We start from the raw sequence: 12,599 nt of genomic DNA, 5'->3' as shown, positions 1-12,599 counted from the left end.
TCATGCAGGATCTGTGCCTAAAACATGGGTGAGGGAGACTTCCCTGGTGGTCCAGTGGGTAAGACTCCATGCTCCCAATGCAGGGGGCCCGGGTTCGATCCCTGGTCGGGGAACTAGAGACTGCATGCATGCTGCAACTAAGAAGTCTGCATGCTGCAACTAAAAAGATCCCATGTGCAGCAACGAAGACCCGGCTGAGCCAAAAAAAAAAAAAAAAAAAAAAGGGTGAGGGATGGGGTGGGTGGGAGAGCAGAGCTGGCAGAGGGGGCTTGGCTTCTGTGCAAATTTGAGCAGGAGACAGGATTGCAACTCATGGGAGCAGCATTAGTTGCACTCCATGTCCGCCACTGGCAGAACTCAAAATAAAGCATGGTTGGAGCAGGTTTAAGCTCAATAATAATCCTAGTCTTCCTGGGAAACTTTATTCCCCCCACACCTCCTCTCTCAGACTATGTGATCTCTCTGTACCTCTGTTTCCCCTTCTTTAAAATAGAGACCTTACAGGATATATTAAGTGAATGAATATATGTAAAATACATAAAATAATGCCAAGTGCAGGGTGGGCACTACTTAAATGTTGGCTACTGTATTAGCTGCAGAATGAGTGGCTTAAAACAACAAGACACATTTATTATTTCTTACTTTTCTGTGGGTCAGGAGTTTGGGAGCAGCTTAGCTGGGTGGTTCTGGCTTGGAGTCTCATGAGGTTGCTAACAGATGCCAAGTGAGGCTACATCATCTGAAAGCTTGACTGGGGCTGGAGGATCTGCTTCCAAGATAGCTCCCTTGTGTGGCAGACAAGCTGATGCTGGTTGTTGGGTGGAGGCCTCAGTTCCTCACCTTGCAGATCTCTCCAAAGGGCTGCTTGAGTGTCCTCACAGTATGGTGGCTGGCTTCTCCCGGAGCAAGTGAGCTAATCAAGAACAAGAAGGAAGTCACATGTTTTTTATGACCTAACCTCAGAAGTCACACACATTGTCATTTCAACAATATCCTCTTGGTTATATGATGGAGAGGAACTACACAAGAGTGCAAATATCAGGAAGCAAGGATCACTGCGCTATTATGAATAAAGGTAGCATGGCTGCTAAGAGCAGAGCTGTGAGTCAGGCAGCCTGGTTTCAAATCCTAGCTCTTTCTAGATAACTGTGAGAACTTGGACAAGTACTTAACCTGTCTTTCACTGCATCCTCATTTATAAGATAGAATAACAGTATCTGCTTCATTTGCAGTTGTTATTGGGATTAAGGGAATATATAATCACTTTAGAACAATTCCTGGCATATAACAAGTACACAATAGTGCACAACTTTTTTTTTTTACTTGAGTTGTACACTTCATTATTTATTTATTTATTTGGTTGTGTCAGATCTTAGTTGTGGCACGTGGCTCCTTAGTTATGGCACGCAAACTCCTAGTTGCGGCATGCATGTGGGATCTAGTTCCCGGACCAGGGATCAAACCCGGGCCCCCTGCATTGGGAGCATGGAGTCTTAACCACTGGATCACCAGGGAAGTCTCTGCTGCTACTTTTTTATACACAGCCCCTCCAATGACAGATCAGCTCCTCCCATACAACCCACCAGAAGCCCCAATGATTGAAGACTAGTAGAGAGGGACTGAGGGGTCCCCAGTAATTAGGTCCTAGAGATACATACAGATGGAAAGACACTGTTCATGAGACTGTGTCCTGCTCCAGACTGAAATTTCCCAAAGGCAGGGATTTTCCTTTCAGCTGCCCACAGACAGACAAAAAAAAAAAGTCAATTTTACTGCTTCGCTTTCTGATGAGAGACTCCAGCCCACATGTCACCTTTCTAATACCATTTACTTCACCCAGAGTAGCCTACATTGGGTGGAGGGGGCATCTTGCCCACCATTATGGACCCAGCATAGTAACCAGCACACAGCAGGTACCAAAGAAACAATTGATCATGGTGATATGTTATTGCTGGGTCAGAAGTATATTCCACAGAGCAGTTTTTAAAGATATAATCCAGGGCCAGCTCTGGGTCCCTGGACAAATTCTTTTGTAGCCTGCTCACTGCAGGTGCCTCTAAGAGGCTTGGGTGTACTTTGTGCCCTCTGAAACACAGCACAGAGGTAGAAGCTACTTCAGAGTGGATCAGAAAGAGGCCTTCAGGTTGGGAAGGTAATTGATCATTTTTCTCAGTGCAAGAAGCCAGGGAGGAGGAGAGCTCACTCTTGGATAGCTATGTCCCCCACTCAGAAGGAGGCCAGGGGCTGGGGGCTGGACAGGCCGGCTGCCAGGTCAGATGGTGGCTATCTGGATCTATTCCTTGCCAAGGTTTTCCTCTGTGCCCTTCCCACCTGCCTGTCACTGCTGCCGGGATCTGCTATCCTGGCATCTGGCCCAGCCAAGTGTATGGGGCACACAGTGTTGGATTCCAGAGGCTGAGCTGGCTCGGAGCCCTGCTGAGTCAACTCTGTTTTTCTTGCCTGTTCTCTGAGCCATCGTGCCCTGGGTTTTTCCTGGCAGGCAGGTTTTCTATGCCAGCCTCAATTTTCAGGCAAGGTATAGGGAAGTTGGTGGGAATGGAGGGGGAGAACTTTGGTAAAAGTTTGTTGAATAAATGCTTAGCCTTGTGAAATGAAAGTGGTCCACCTCACAGCCTCACTCAGTTCTTCCTCTGTCCCAACTCTTTCCCTACCCGAGGGTCTCTCCACCAGCCTGGGAACTCCATGTAGGAGAGCAGAGGACTGTTTATTGAATGAATGAATGAATGAGGGAGAATGGGGAGACCTTCCTTCCATGTATCCCCTCTTTCTGTTCCAAGGTTCCTGCTTTGATTCAGGCAAACACTCTGAAGACCCTGAGGGTAGAGAGTGGGCAGTGGGGAGAGAGGCACCCGCTGGAGACTGAACAAGACAAATCTGGTCCCTGCCACCTGGGCACTAAGTTGTGCGGAGTGGGATGAGGGACGTTAAAGAATGCCACAAACGCATCTGCAACGACCAAGCCTTGAGCGGGAAGGAGCGCGAAAGCCCGAGATGTCTCCCCGGGAGACCAGCCTGGTCTTGGGATGCTCTCCGGGAGGCGTTCCGGAGGCGGGGTTGTTTGAGGGGTCCCGGGTTTCCGTCTAGCTCTGCTGGACTGAGCGTACCAGGACCCTCTTCCCCAGCTTTTGACTTGGGGAGGGGGTCAGGAATGCAGCCCGCACGCCCCGTCCCCGCTGACACCAGCGCCTTTTCCCCACTGGGCGCGGCGGGGGCTGGGGAGGGGCTCGAAATTCCGGCGCTTGGAAAGGGACCGCGGGGAGAGGAAGTCACGTCTCCCACGGTCAGCAGAGAAGGCACGGCTGACCACGCACGTCCGGGCCTGGTGGGAGGAGCCAGAGTTTTGCACCTCCCAGGGCACCCCTCACCCCCAAAACTACCCGGCCTCCAGCAACTGAACCCCACCCCCGGCCCCACGCCCCGTCCCCGGAACTCCACGCGCCCCGCCTCCCAGGCTCCGCCTTCTACTCCCGCACTGTGCTTATAATAGAGGGCGTAGCGGGCACAAGCCAAGCTGTGATTCGAGTCTTTGCTCTCTGGCTTCTGCACCCAAGCGAGTCTCCACCAGGGCCCCCGCGTCTCCACCCCTCTCATCTCGACCTCCGAGTCCCCCTTGCGCCCCCTCACCCGTGCCTCTCCGATCTCCGCGTCCCGGCGTCCACACCACCCGGAAGGATGCGCTGTGCGCCAACAGCCGGAGCAGCCCTGGTGCTGTGCGCTGCCACCGCCGGGCTGCTGAGCGCGCAGGGCCGCCCGGAGCCTCCCGAGAAGCCGCGCTTCGCCTCCTGGGACGAGGTGAATGTGCTGGCGCACGGGCTCCTGCAGCTCGGCAACGGGCTACGCGAGCACGTGGAGCGCACCCGTGGGCAGCTGGGCGAGCTGGAGCGGCGTCTGGGCTCGTGCGGGGCCGCCTGCAAGGATCCTGAGGGGTCAGCCGCACCTCCGTTCGCCCCGGAGAATCTGGTCCCTCCCGGCGGCGATGCAGTCCCGGAGACCCTCCGCAGCTTTCAGGTACGTACGCTCCTACTGCCCTGGAAGTGTGTGGACGGGAGGGGGCGCATCTCGGACTCCCTGGGCTCTTCTGCCCGGGCCTCAAAGGATGGAGAGTTGGGAGTAGGACCGGGGATGAATGGAGAAGTTGGCGGCGGAAGGCCAGATCCTCACCAGGGTTTTATACTCTCCCCAGACTCAGCTCAAGGCTCAGAACAGCAGGATCCAGCAACTCTTCCAGAAGGTGGCCCAGCAGCAGCGGCACCTGGAGAAGCAGCACCTGAGAATCCAGAATCTGCAGAGCCAGGTGCCCGATGCTTGCCCCAGGTGGGGAGGGAGGTTGAAGTTGGACCTATGGGTCTGGACGTGGAGCTAAGCAGGTCGAGCAGCCTGAGCCAGCCAGACCTGACCCCCTCCTCCTGTCCTGTCCCAGATGGGCCATTTGGCCCCCATGCACCTGGGCCCCGGGGTGGCCAAGCGTGCCAGGAGGAAGAGGCTACCCAAGATGGCCCAACTTGCTGGCCCAGCTCAAAATATCAGCCGCTTGCACAGTGAGTGTCCAGACCTTTGCTGTTCTCCAGAAACCACACCCCCACTATTCTTGCCCCCCACCCTTGTCAGGTCCACCTTACTGAGAAGGAGAGAGGCCCCGGCCCTGCGTCCCTGTGGGCTGACGGGGCTCTGGTGAAGGGGTGACTGGGACACCCCCTCCTCAGTCCTCTCCCTGCCCCACGGGGCCACCCCACCCTTCTTCCCAGCAAGCCACTGGGATTTCCCACGGGCCACTAAGTGGAGCAGCAGGCGGCTGGGAAACAGGGTCCAAGGGGGACTTGAGCTGCAGGGGTGTGGGAAAAGGGGGTACAGCTCAAGGCCACCTTCCTGGAGGTTGGAACCTTCTAGGAGGGACAGGATGGGGGACGAAAGGGTGCCAGCTAGGGAGGCTGGAGGCTGGAGCTCTCGTTGGGTGAAGAGAGAATGGCGGCCTGGGAGAAGAGGTTCTGATGTTTGGCCACCACCCACCCACCATGGGCTTTTAGAGTGTGGATCTAGGAGGGGAGGCTAGGGCAGGGAACCCCCATCTCCTTGGCCAGACGCACCACTCTTGCATCTCTTACAAATCCAGGCCTCCTGACTCACACACCTCTTCCGTCCCACAACCTTCTATTGGCCCGGAAGTCCCTGATCAGCCCTTCCCACGCCCCCCCCCCAAGTTCTGGTTCCTTTATTGTGTATGCCCCATGCACCCCAGATCTCCTAACATGTCTGTAGGTATATGACACAGATTCCCAGCTCCCGGTGTCTCTGTCCTACTGCTCCAGAGCTGGCTGGCTTCCTTGTGGTCCTCCTACCCCATCACCCACCTTGGCATCTGCAGCCGTCTGCAGCCAACTGGGTGAAAGTTCAGATCTCCCTCTTCACACCCTCGGGCTGGTTGCTGGCTTCCTGCCCTCTAGTCTTGAGGGCTCTGGCATCTCCCCGTCCTACCACTTTTCCTCCCCTCCCCAACCAGGAAGGGTCCATTACACCCTCCCAAACCGTAGCCCTGGTATGAGTGGCTTCTGGGTGGGGCCCGCAGGCATAGATCCAGGCTGGGGAATGTGATGGGGAGGGTGGGGGTCATGTGTAGGTTTGGGGACTCCAGGCTCGCCCCTGCCAAGTATGGGAAAGTTCAGAGCTGCGGAGACAAACAGCTGGTGTTAATGGAAGCCACATTGGTGGTTTGGCGGGCTGCCTGTTGTGATTGGAAGAGAGGAAAGTAGGGGAAAGGGGAGCTGCTTCAGGGGCCAGAAAATGCCTCCAGTCATCCGGGCCCGCCCCCACTCCCACAGTGTGGACACATTCACCCCGCGACCTGAGCCTTCCCCTCCCCCTGCGACCTTTCCCCTACTTTCCGGGCTGGGCTGGGGCTGGGCCTGGGCTGGGCCGGGCATGGGACGGGCTGGGGGCGGGGACTTCCCCGGTCTGCCGATGTGCCCTGGCCATCCTTCCGTTTTTTCCTCCCTCCTCCCTCCTTCCCTCCTCAATCCTTCCCCCTCCCTCTCTGATACCTGGGACCCCAAGCAGGGCCTCTGTGGTGTCCCCAAGCCCCATCCAGGCCTGATTCCCCTCCCGCCACTGGACAAAGCAGAGCTCCCTCCTGTTTATCACAGTTCTTGCCCCATCCCCACTCTGGTCCAGCTCCTTCAGTCATTCCTTCATGGCATCTTTAGTAAACACCTGCTGTGGGCTGGGATCAGCCTGGGCACCGGTACCAGATGGTGGCAAAGAGCCATTCATTGTCCCTAGCCTCATGGACCTCCTTCAGTGTGGGGAGTTGGAGAGAGACCATCAGATGACCCCAGTGTTGGGGAGTAGGAAGTCCTCAGTGCCCCTAAACTGGTCTGGGTGGGATGGTCAGGGACATGATCCCTTTCAGAAGCTGGGACCTTTAATATGAGGCAAGGAAAGGCATGAGGGAAGTGGGTCTCAGAACAGTAGCACGTGCAAAGTCCCTGTGGCAGGAGGGGGGTGTGGTACCAGGAAGGCTATGTGGCCAGAGGGTGGGCGTGCAGTGCAGGAGAGGGAGGATGAGTATAGCAACCAGTCCTGGGGTGCCTTGTAGACTGTGTCGAGGAAAGGCATGGGGTGCTATGGAAGACTTTAGGCAAGTGGGGTGTGTGTCATGAGCTCTAGATTGCCCCCTCCCGTCCCTGTCACCCGCTGCCCAGCCCCCAGACATGCTTGTTTCCTGGAAACCCCAGGACTGCTCTCTGCTTCAATCCCCCCACCCTTGTCTGCCCTGCAGGACTGCCCAGGGACTGCCAAGAGCTGTTTGAAGAGGGAGAGAGGCAAAGTGGATTGTTCCAGATCCAGCCCCGGGGGTCCTCTTCATTCCTGGTTAACTGCAAGATGACCTCAGGTAGGGCTGCTCTGGCCCCCCAGGTACCCCAAATATCATGGGCCCGGTTGTCTTTCTGTCAAATGCAGCTCACTCCCCCTCCCTCCCTCGCTCCTCGCTTTCTCCTTCCCTGCTGGATCCTTGGGACAAAGATCCAGGCAGAGCCCTCCGCCTGCTGACCAGCCCATCTTCCTCCTTTAACCATCTTCCTCCAGTCCTGCTGGGATGGATGAGAGGAACATTGCTCCCCCTTGGTTTAGACGTGGTTTGGGGTTTGGGAGCCAGATGGGGGAGTCAGGGTCTCTTGTAAAAAAAATCCTCCTGGTGACTTTGCACCTTTCTGGGCAGATGGAGGCTGGACTGTAATTCAGAGGCGCCAGGATGGCTCAGTCGACTTTAACCAGCCCTGGGACGCCTACAAGGATGGCTTCGGAGACCCCCAAGGTGGGTGTTTCCTGCAGATCAGAGGCACAGGGGGAGGAGGGGGCCACGGAGGTGGGTCGTTCTCACAGATGGGCCTTTCCCACTGTAGGTGAGTTCTGGCTGGGCCTGGAGAAGGTGCACCGCATCATGGGGGAGCGTGGCAGCCGCCTGGCTGTGCAGCTGCAGGACTGGGAGGGCAATGCCGAGTCATTGCAGTTCCCTGTCCACCTGGGTGGCGAAGACACAGCCTACAGCCTGCAGCTCACGGCGCCCGTGGCCAGCAAACTGGGTGCCACCGCCTTCTCACCCAGCGGCCTCTCCCTGCCTTTCTCCACTTGGGACCAAGACCACGACCTCCGCAGAGACAAGAACTGTGCAAAGAGCCTCTCTGGTGAGCAAGCAAGCTCTGTCCCTCCTTGTCTTGCCCTTTGCCACACAGCTGGGACCTCCCCTCCCTACCTTTCTGCATCCGTCCCCTGCCTTCAACTCCATCTATTCCCTCCCCACTTTTCTCCTTATGTGCAGCATACCCTTGGGCAACTGACTTAACACTCACTTACTCCATCTTCAAAATGGGTAGAACCATACCGTCCACGCCATAGGATTATTATGAACATATGATGAGATGACGTTTGTGGGATGGTGGCTGGTGTGTGGCAAAGCCATGGAGACAGACCCCATCTTGTTCTAATGAAATCGGAGGCAGAGCCCGGGCCCTGTGAAGTGAAATATATGAAACTGCCTTTTGGTGGGTCAAAGAAGGATGGAATAGTGGTTAATTTCATATGGTTCAATCTAATATAAACTAGTGAGATGCATGACAGTCATAGAGAGGCTTTGATAAATGTTTGCCATGTGCCAGGTGCGGAGAAGTCACTCGCCAGGGTCACAGACATAAAAGCTGCAGTTACTGGGAAGGGGGGTACCCAGAGCCCCTGAGGTGCCTTTGTCACAACCTGGGGTTCCTCAGAACACAGTTTGACAACCACTGCCAAAGACATCTCATCTAAAGTGTGTGACATCCAACACCCAGCCTCATCCCCATCCTGGGCCCAGTGGAGGCCCAAGGACCCATGGGCCTAACCAAGTCCCCTTTTTTCTGACCCCGGCAGGTGGCTGGTGGTTCGGTACCTGCGGCCACTCCAATCTTAATGGCCAGTATTTCCATTCCATCCCGCGGCAGCGGCAGCAGCTTAAGAAGGGCATCTTCTGGAAGACCTGGCGGGGCCGCTACTACCCGCTGCAGGCCACCACCATGCTGATCCAGCCCACAGCGGCCGAAGCAGCCTCCTAGCCTCCTCGCTGGGGCCTGGTCCCAGGCTCCTGGAGGACAGGGACTCTGATTCTGGCCCAGCATGTGGCCACTCCCTGCCTGGGCAGGGGCTCCAAGCAGGGGCCACCTGAAACCTCATGGACAGAGAAGATGTCCACGACTGGAGATGCCCCCGCGATGAGTGGGGGGGCTGCAGGAAATGCCCTCTGAGAAGAACAGAGCTGCAGGGCTGCAGGGCACAGACCCCGAAAGCGTGGGACATGGGGGCATTGAAGCCCACTCCTCGCCCGCCCGAGGAGTATGGGACGCAGAGGGACCACTCGGGGGCAGCCAGGCCGGCCCTTGATGGCGGATTCAGTCACGTTGACTGGCTGGGGGACCAGGACTCCCGTAGACCCCAGGCGCCCTTGTGGTGCTGTAGCGTGTGGGTGCTATAGGCGAGCCCACGCCGACGGCATCTGGGCTGAGCCCACGGAATTCTTGGAATAAAAACAACCTCAGAACATTTCGTTCCTTTTCGTCCTTTGTTTTTGTTTTAAAAAGTGGACAGTTTTCAAAGTCCACATAAACATGTTCCCAGGGTGGAGGGTGAATGCTTCCGGGGCTCTTGAGGGCAATGCTGGTTATCCCTACCACCTCCGACAGCTGATTTCAATTTCCTTCACTTATGATTTCATGATGTGTATCTCATTTTTTACTTTCAAAGTTACAAAATAAAACCCTCATTCAGTCCTTCTGGAAGCAGGTAATAGAGAAAATAAGAAGCTCTTCCTGACCATACTTAGGCATATGAATCACTATTAACATTTTAGTGTCCTGCCATCTGATAGAAATATGATGTGAGTTGTGTGTTTAATTTTTTTTGTAGCCACATTTTTTAAAATATTTATTTATTTTTGGCTGTGTTGGGTCTTCGTTTCTGTGCGAGGGCTTTCTCTAGTTGCGGCGAGCGGGGGCCGCTCTTCATCGCAGTGCGTGGGCCTCTCACTGTTGCGGCCTCCCTTGTTACGGAGCACAGGCTCCAGATGCGCAGGCTCAGTAGTTGTGGCTTATGGGCCTAGTTGCTCCGCGGCATGTGGGATCTTCCCAGACCAGGGCTCAAACCCGTGTCCCCTGCATTGGCAGGCAGACCCTCCACCACTGCGCCACCAGGGAAGCCCTGTAGCCACATTTTTAAAAAAGAAAAAAAAAAGAAAAACAAGTTTTACAAGAAAGTAAAAAAAAAATTTAGGAATATACTTCATTGAACCCAATATTTCCAAAATATTACTGTTTCAACATGTGGTCAATATAAAAGTTATTGATAAAAAAAAGTTATTGATGAGATATTTGATGTGGCTTTTTGTACTGAGTCTTCCAAATTCAGTATGTATTTCACACTTATGGCGCATCTCAGTTTGGACTAGCCGTATTTAAGGGCTTAGTAGCCACAGTGGCCAATGGCCACCATCTTGGACAACCCAGCTCTACTGTGTGACATTAATGCAGTGTTTTGGGTAAATTCTTCCCATTTTTGGCCATGTCTGCAGAAGTTTTCCTTTAAATTGGCTTTAAAATATATATATATGTGTATATATATATATATATATATATATATATGTATCTTGGGACTTCCCTGGTGATCCAGTGGTTAAGAATCCACCTTCCAATGCAGGGAACGCAGGTTCCATCCCTGGTCAGGGAGCTAAGATTGCACGTGCCACAGGGCAACTAAGCCCGAGCGCCACAACTAGAGAGCCTGTGTGCTGCAACTACTGAGCCCGCGCACTCTGGAGCCTGCGTGACACAACTACAGAGAAGCCTGCTGGCTGCAACGAAAGGTCCCACATGACGCAACTAAGACCTGACGCAGCCAAAAATAAATAGATATTAAAAATATATATATATATGTGTATCTAAAATTCAGCTAATATTTCTTGAGCACCTACTACAGGTCAGGCCCTGTCCCAAGTGCTTGGGCTACTCTAGTGAACAGAAAGATCCCTGCCTGCACCAAGCTTGCCTTCAAAGCCCCTCCCATTACAGAGAAGGTGACCTATAATTGATGGTCCAAACTGGAGACACTGTTGAGAGTGAAAGGCGGGGTGTTGTTAATAATTACGCCAGATGACAGATGTAAAGCAGCTCACCCCCAGGCATATAGGGACTTACTGACCCAGTTTCTAAAAATGTAGTCATATATCTTACAGTGTGTGGAAAACCCTGCCATAAATAGGTTAGTAAAACTAAACTCGGTGAAAACAAAACAATGTAAATGCTTTCAAATTCCAGCTAGAGGGAATTCCCTGGCCGTCCAGTGGTTAGGACTCCATGGCTTTCACTGCTGTCAGTGTGGGTTCAGTCTCTGGTGGGGCAACTAAGATCCCACAAGCCCCGCCGCCTGGCCAAAAAAAAAAAAAAAATCCAGCTAGAAAACTGATCTATGGTGAAAAAAAAAACCCCACAATAAACGAATAGTGGTTGCCTCTGGAAGGGTGGGAGGTGGGATAGGGATTGACTCGGAAGGGATATAAGGGAACTTTCCCAAGTGACGGTGATGTTCTGAACCTCAGTAGAGGTGGGTTACTCCCGTGTTCACCTTTGCCTAGGTGAGTATACACTTAAGATTTGTGCATTTCATTGTATGTAAATTTCACCTAAAAAAAAAGCTACAACAGTCATAAAAAGACATGGAACTCTAGTTAATGGTATGCATGCTGAAGTGTTTTAGAGGTGCAGTGAACTGATGTCTTCAATTTTGTTTTTTTAAATTTTTTCCAGCTTTATTGAGATGTGATTAACACACAATTGGACTTCTCTGATGGCGCAGTGGTTAAGAATCCGCCTGCCAATGCAGGGGACACGGGTTGGATCATTGGTCCGGGAAGATCCCACATGCCGCGGAGCAACTAAGCCCGTACTGAGCCTGTGTTCTAGAGCCCACGAGCCACAGCTACTGAAGCCCACGCACCTAGAGCCCGTGTTCCACAACAAGAGAAGCCACTGCAGTGAGAAGCCTGCACACTGCAACGAAGAGTAGCCCCTGCTCACTGCAACTAGAGAACGCCCGCGTGCAGCAACAAAGACCCAATGCAGCCAAAAATAAATTAATTAAAAAAAAATAAAACATTGTGTAAGTTTAAGGTGTATGACATGTTGACTTGATACACATATACTGTGAAACGATAAGCACCCTAGCATTAGCCAATGCCTCCATCACATCACACAATTACCTTTTCCTTTTTGGTGGTGAGAACATTGAAGATCTACCCTCTTAGCAGCTTTCAGGTACACAATACAGTGTTACTTGTAATCACCATGCTGTCCATTAGATCCCCTAAATCTTCAACTTCCTTTGAAATGCATCAAAAAATTAGATGACGGGTGGCTAGAGGAATGGATATGCAATAAAGCAAAATGTTAATAGTGCGATCTGGGTCTGGGTATTCTCTGTACAATTCTTTCCATTTTTCTAAATGTTTAAAAAATTTCACAATGAAATGTATGTAGGGAAGAAAATCCTAACGAGATCCTGTTGCCTTCTAAAGGCTCTCATCCTTCGTCTGAGCTCAAAAAGGGAGATGAGGATTAGATAATTGTTGCAGAGATATGAGCAAGAGAGAGTGAGCCTCTCTCCTTGATGGGTAATAAAGGTCTTCAAGAATTGAAAAAAAAGGGAGAGGGATAAATTAGGAGTTTGGGATTTGCATATACATACAAGTATATATAAAATAGATAAACTACAAGGACGTACTGTGTAGCACAGGGAACTCTACTCAATATTTTGTAATAAACTATAAAGGAAAAGAATCTGAAAAAGAATATATATGTGTGTGTGTGTGCGTGTATAACTGAATTACTTTGCTGTACACCTGGAACACAAAATTGTAAACACAAAATTGTAAATCAACTATACTTCAATAAAAAATTTAATTCATTAAAAAAAAAGGAATTGAGGGCTTCCCTGGTGGCACAGTGGTTAAGAATCCGCCTGGCAATGCAGGAGACACGGGTTCGAGCCCTGGTCCGGGAAGATCC

General features: G+C 52.4%; 3 protein-coding genes across 14 annotated transcripts in view; 2 read left to right on the top strand and 1 right to left on the bottom strand.

The window, feature by feature from the left end:
* Positions 1-1,743, bottom strand: part of KANK3 (KN motif and ankyrin repeat domains 3) — a 41,329-nt gene extending 39,586 nt beyond the window's left edge. The window contains exons 1-2 of the mRNA XM_067733887.1: positions 1,659-1,743; positions 643-913 (exon numbers count right to left, since the gene is read on the bottom strand). The gene's annotated coding sequence lies outside the window, so the exon portion shown is untranslated. The remainder of the gene's footprint in view (positions 1-642; positions 914-1,658) is intronic.
* The window catches only part of HNRNPM (heterogeneous nuclear ribonucleoprotein M), a 186,808-nt gene that overhangs the window by 83,053 nt on the left and 91,156 nt on the right, over positions 1-12,599 (top strand). The gene's annotated exons all lie outside the window — the stretch shown is intronic.
* Positions 3,487-9,087, top strand: ANGPTL4 (angiopoietin like 4). Its single transcript, XM_067733888.1, has 7 exons — positions 3,487-4,029; positions 4,205-4,315; positions 4,442-4,559; positions 6,794-6,907; positions 7,235-7,330; positions 7,419-7,700; positions 8,422-9,087. The coding sequence occupies exons 1-7, from the start codon at positions 3,694-3,696 to the stop codon at positions 8,601-8,603; spliced, it is 1,239 nt and encodes a 412-aa protein (XP_067589989.1). The 5' UTR covers positions 3,487-3,693; the 3' UTR covers positions 8,604-9,087.

This window comes from Pseudorca crassidens, chromosome 3 (genome assembly GCF_039906515.1).
Source record: "Pseudorca crassidens isolate mPseCra1 chromosome 3, mPseCra1.hap1, whole genome shotgun sequence".
NCBI classification, from domain to species: Eukaryota; Metazoa; Chordata; class Mammalia; order Artiodactyla; family Delphinidae; genus Pseudorca; species Pseudorca crassidens.
Note: the sequence above shows the minus strand (reverse complement) of the source record. Positions and strands in the feature narration are given on the sequence as shown.

What these genes read in the sequence shown, in the direction of transcription:
- ANGPTL4 (XM_067733888.1), top strand. Translation starts at nt 3,694, where the DNA reads ATGCGCTGTGCGCCAACAGCCGGAGCAGCCCTGGTGCTGTGCGCTGCC. An exon ending in TCCAGAATCTGCAGAGCCAG is followed by an intron (nt 4,316 to 4,441) that starts GTGCCCGATGCT and finishes GTCCTGTCCCAG; the next exon opens with ATGGGCCATTTGGCCCCCAT. An exon ending in TAACTGCAAGATGACCTCAG is followed by an intron (nt 6,908 to 7,234) that starts GTAGGGCTGCTC and finishes CTTTCTGGGCAG; the next exon opens with ATGGAGGCTGGACTGTAATT.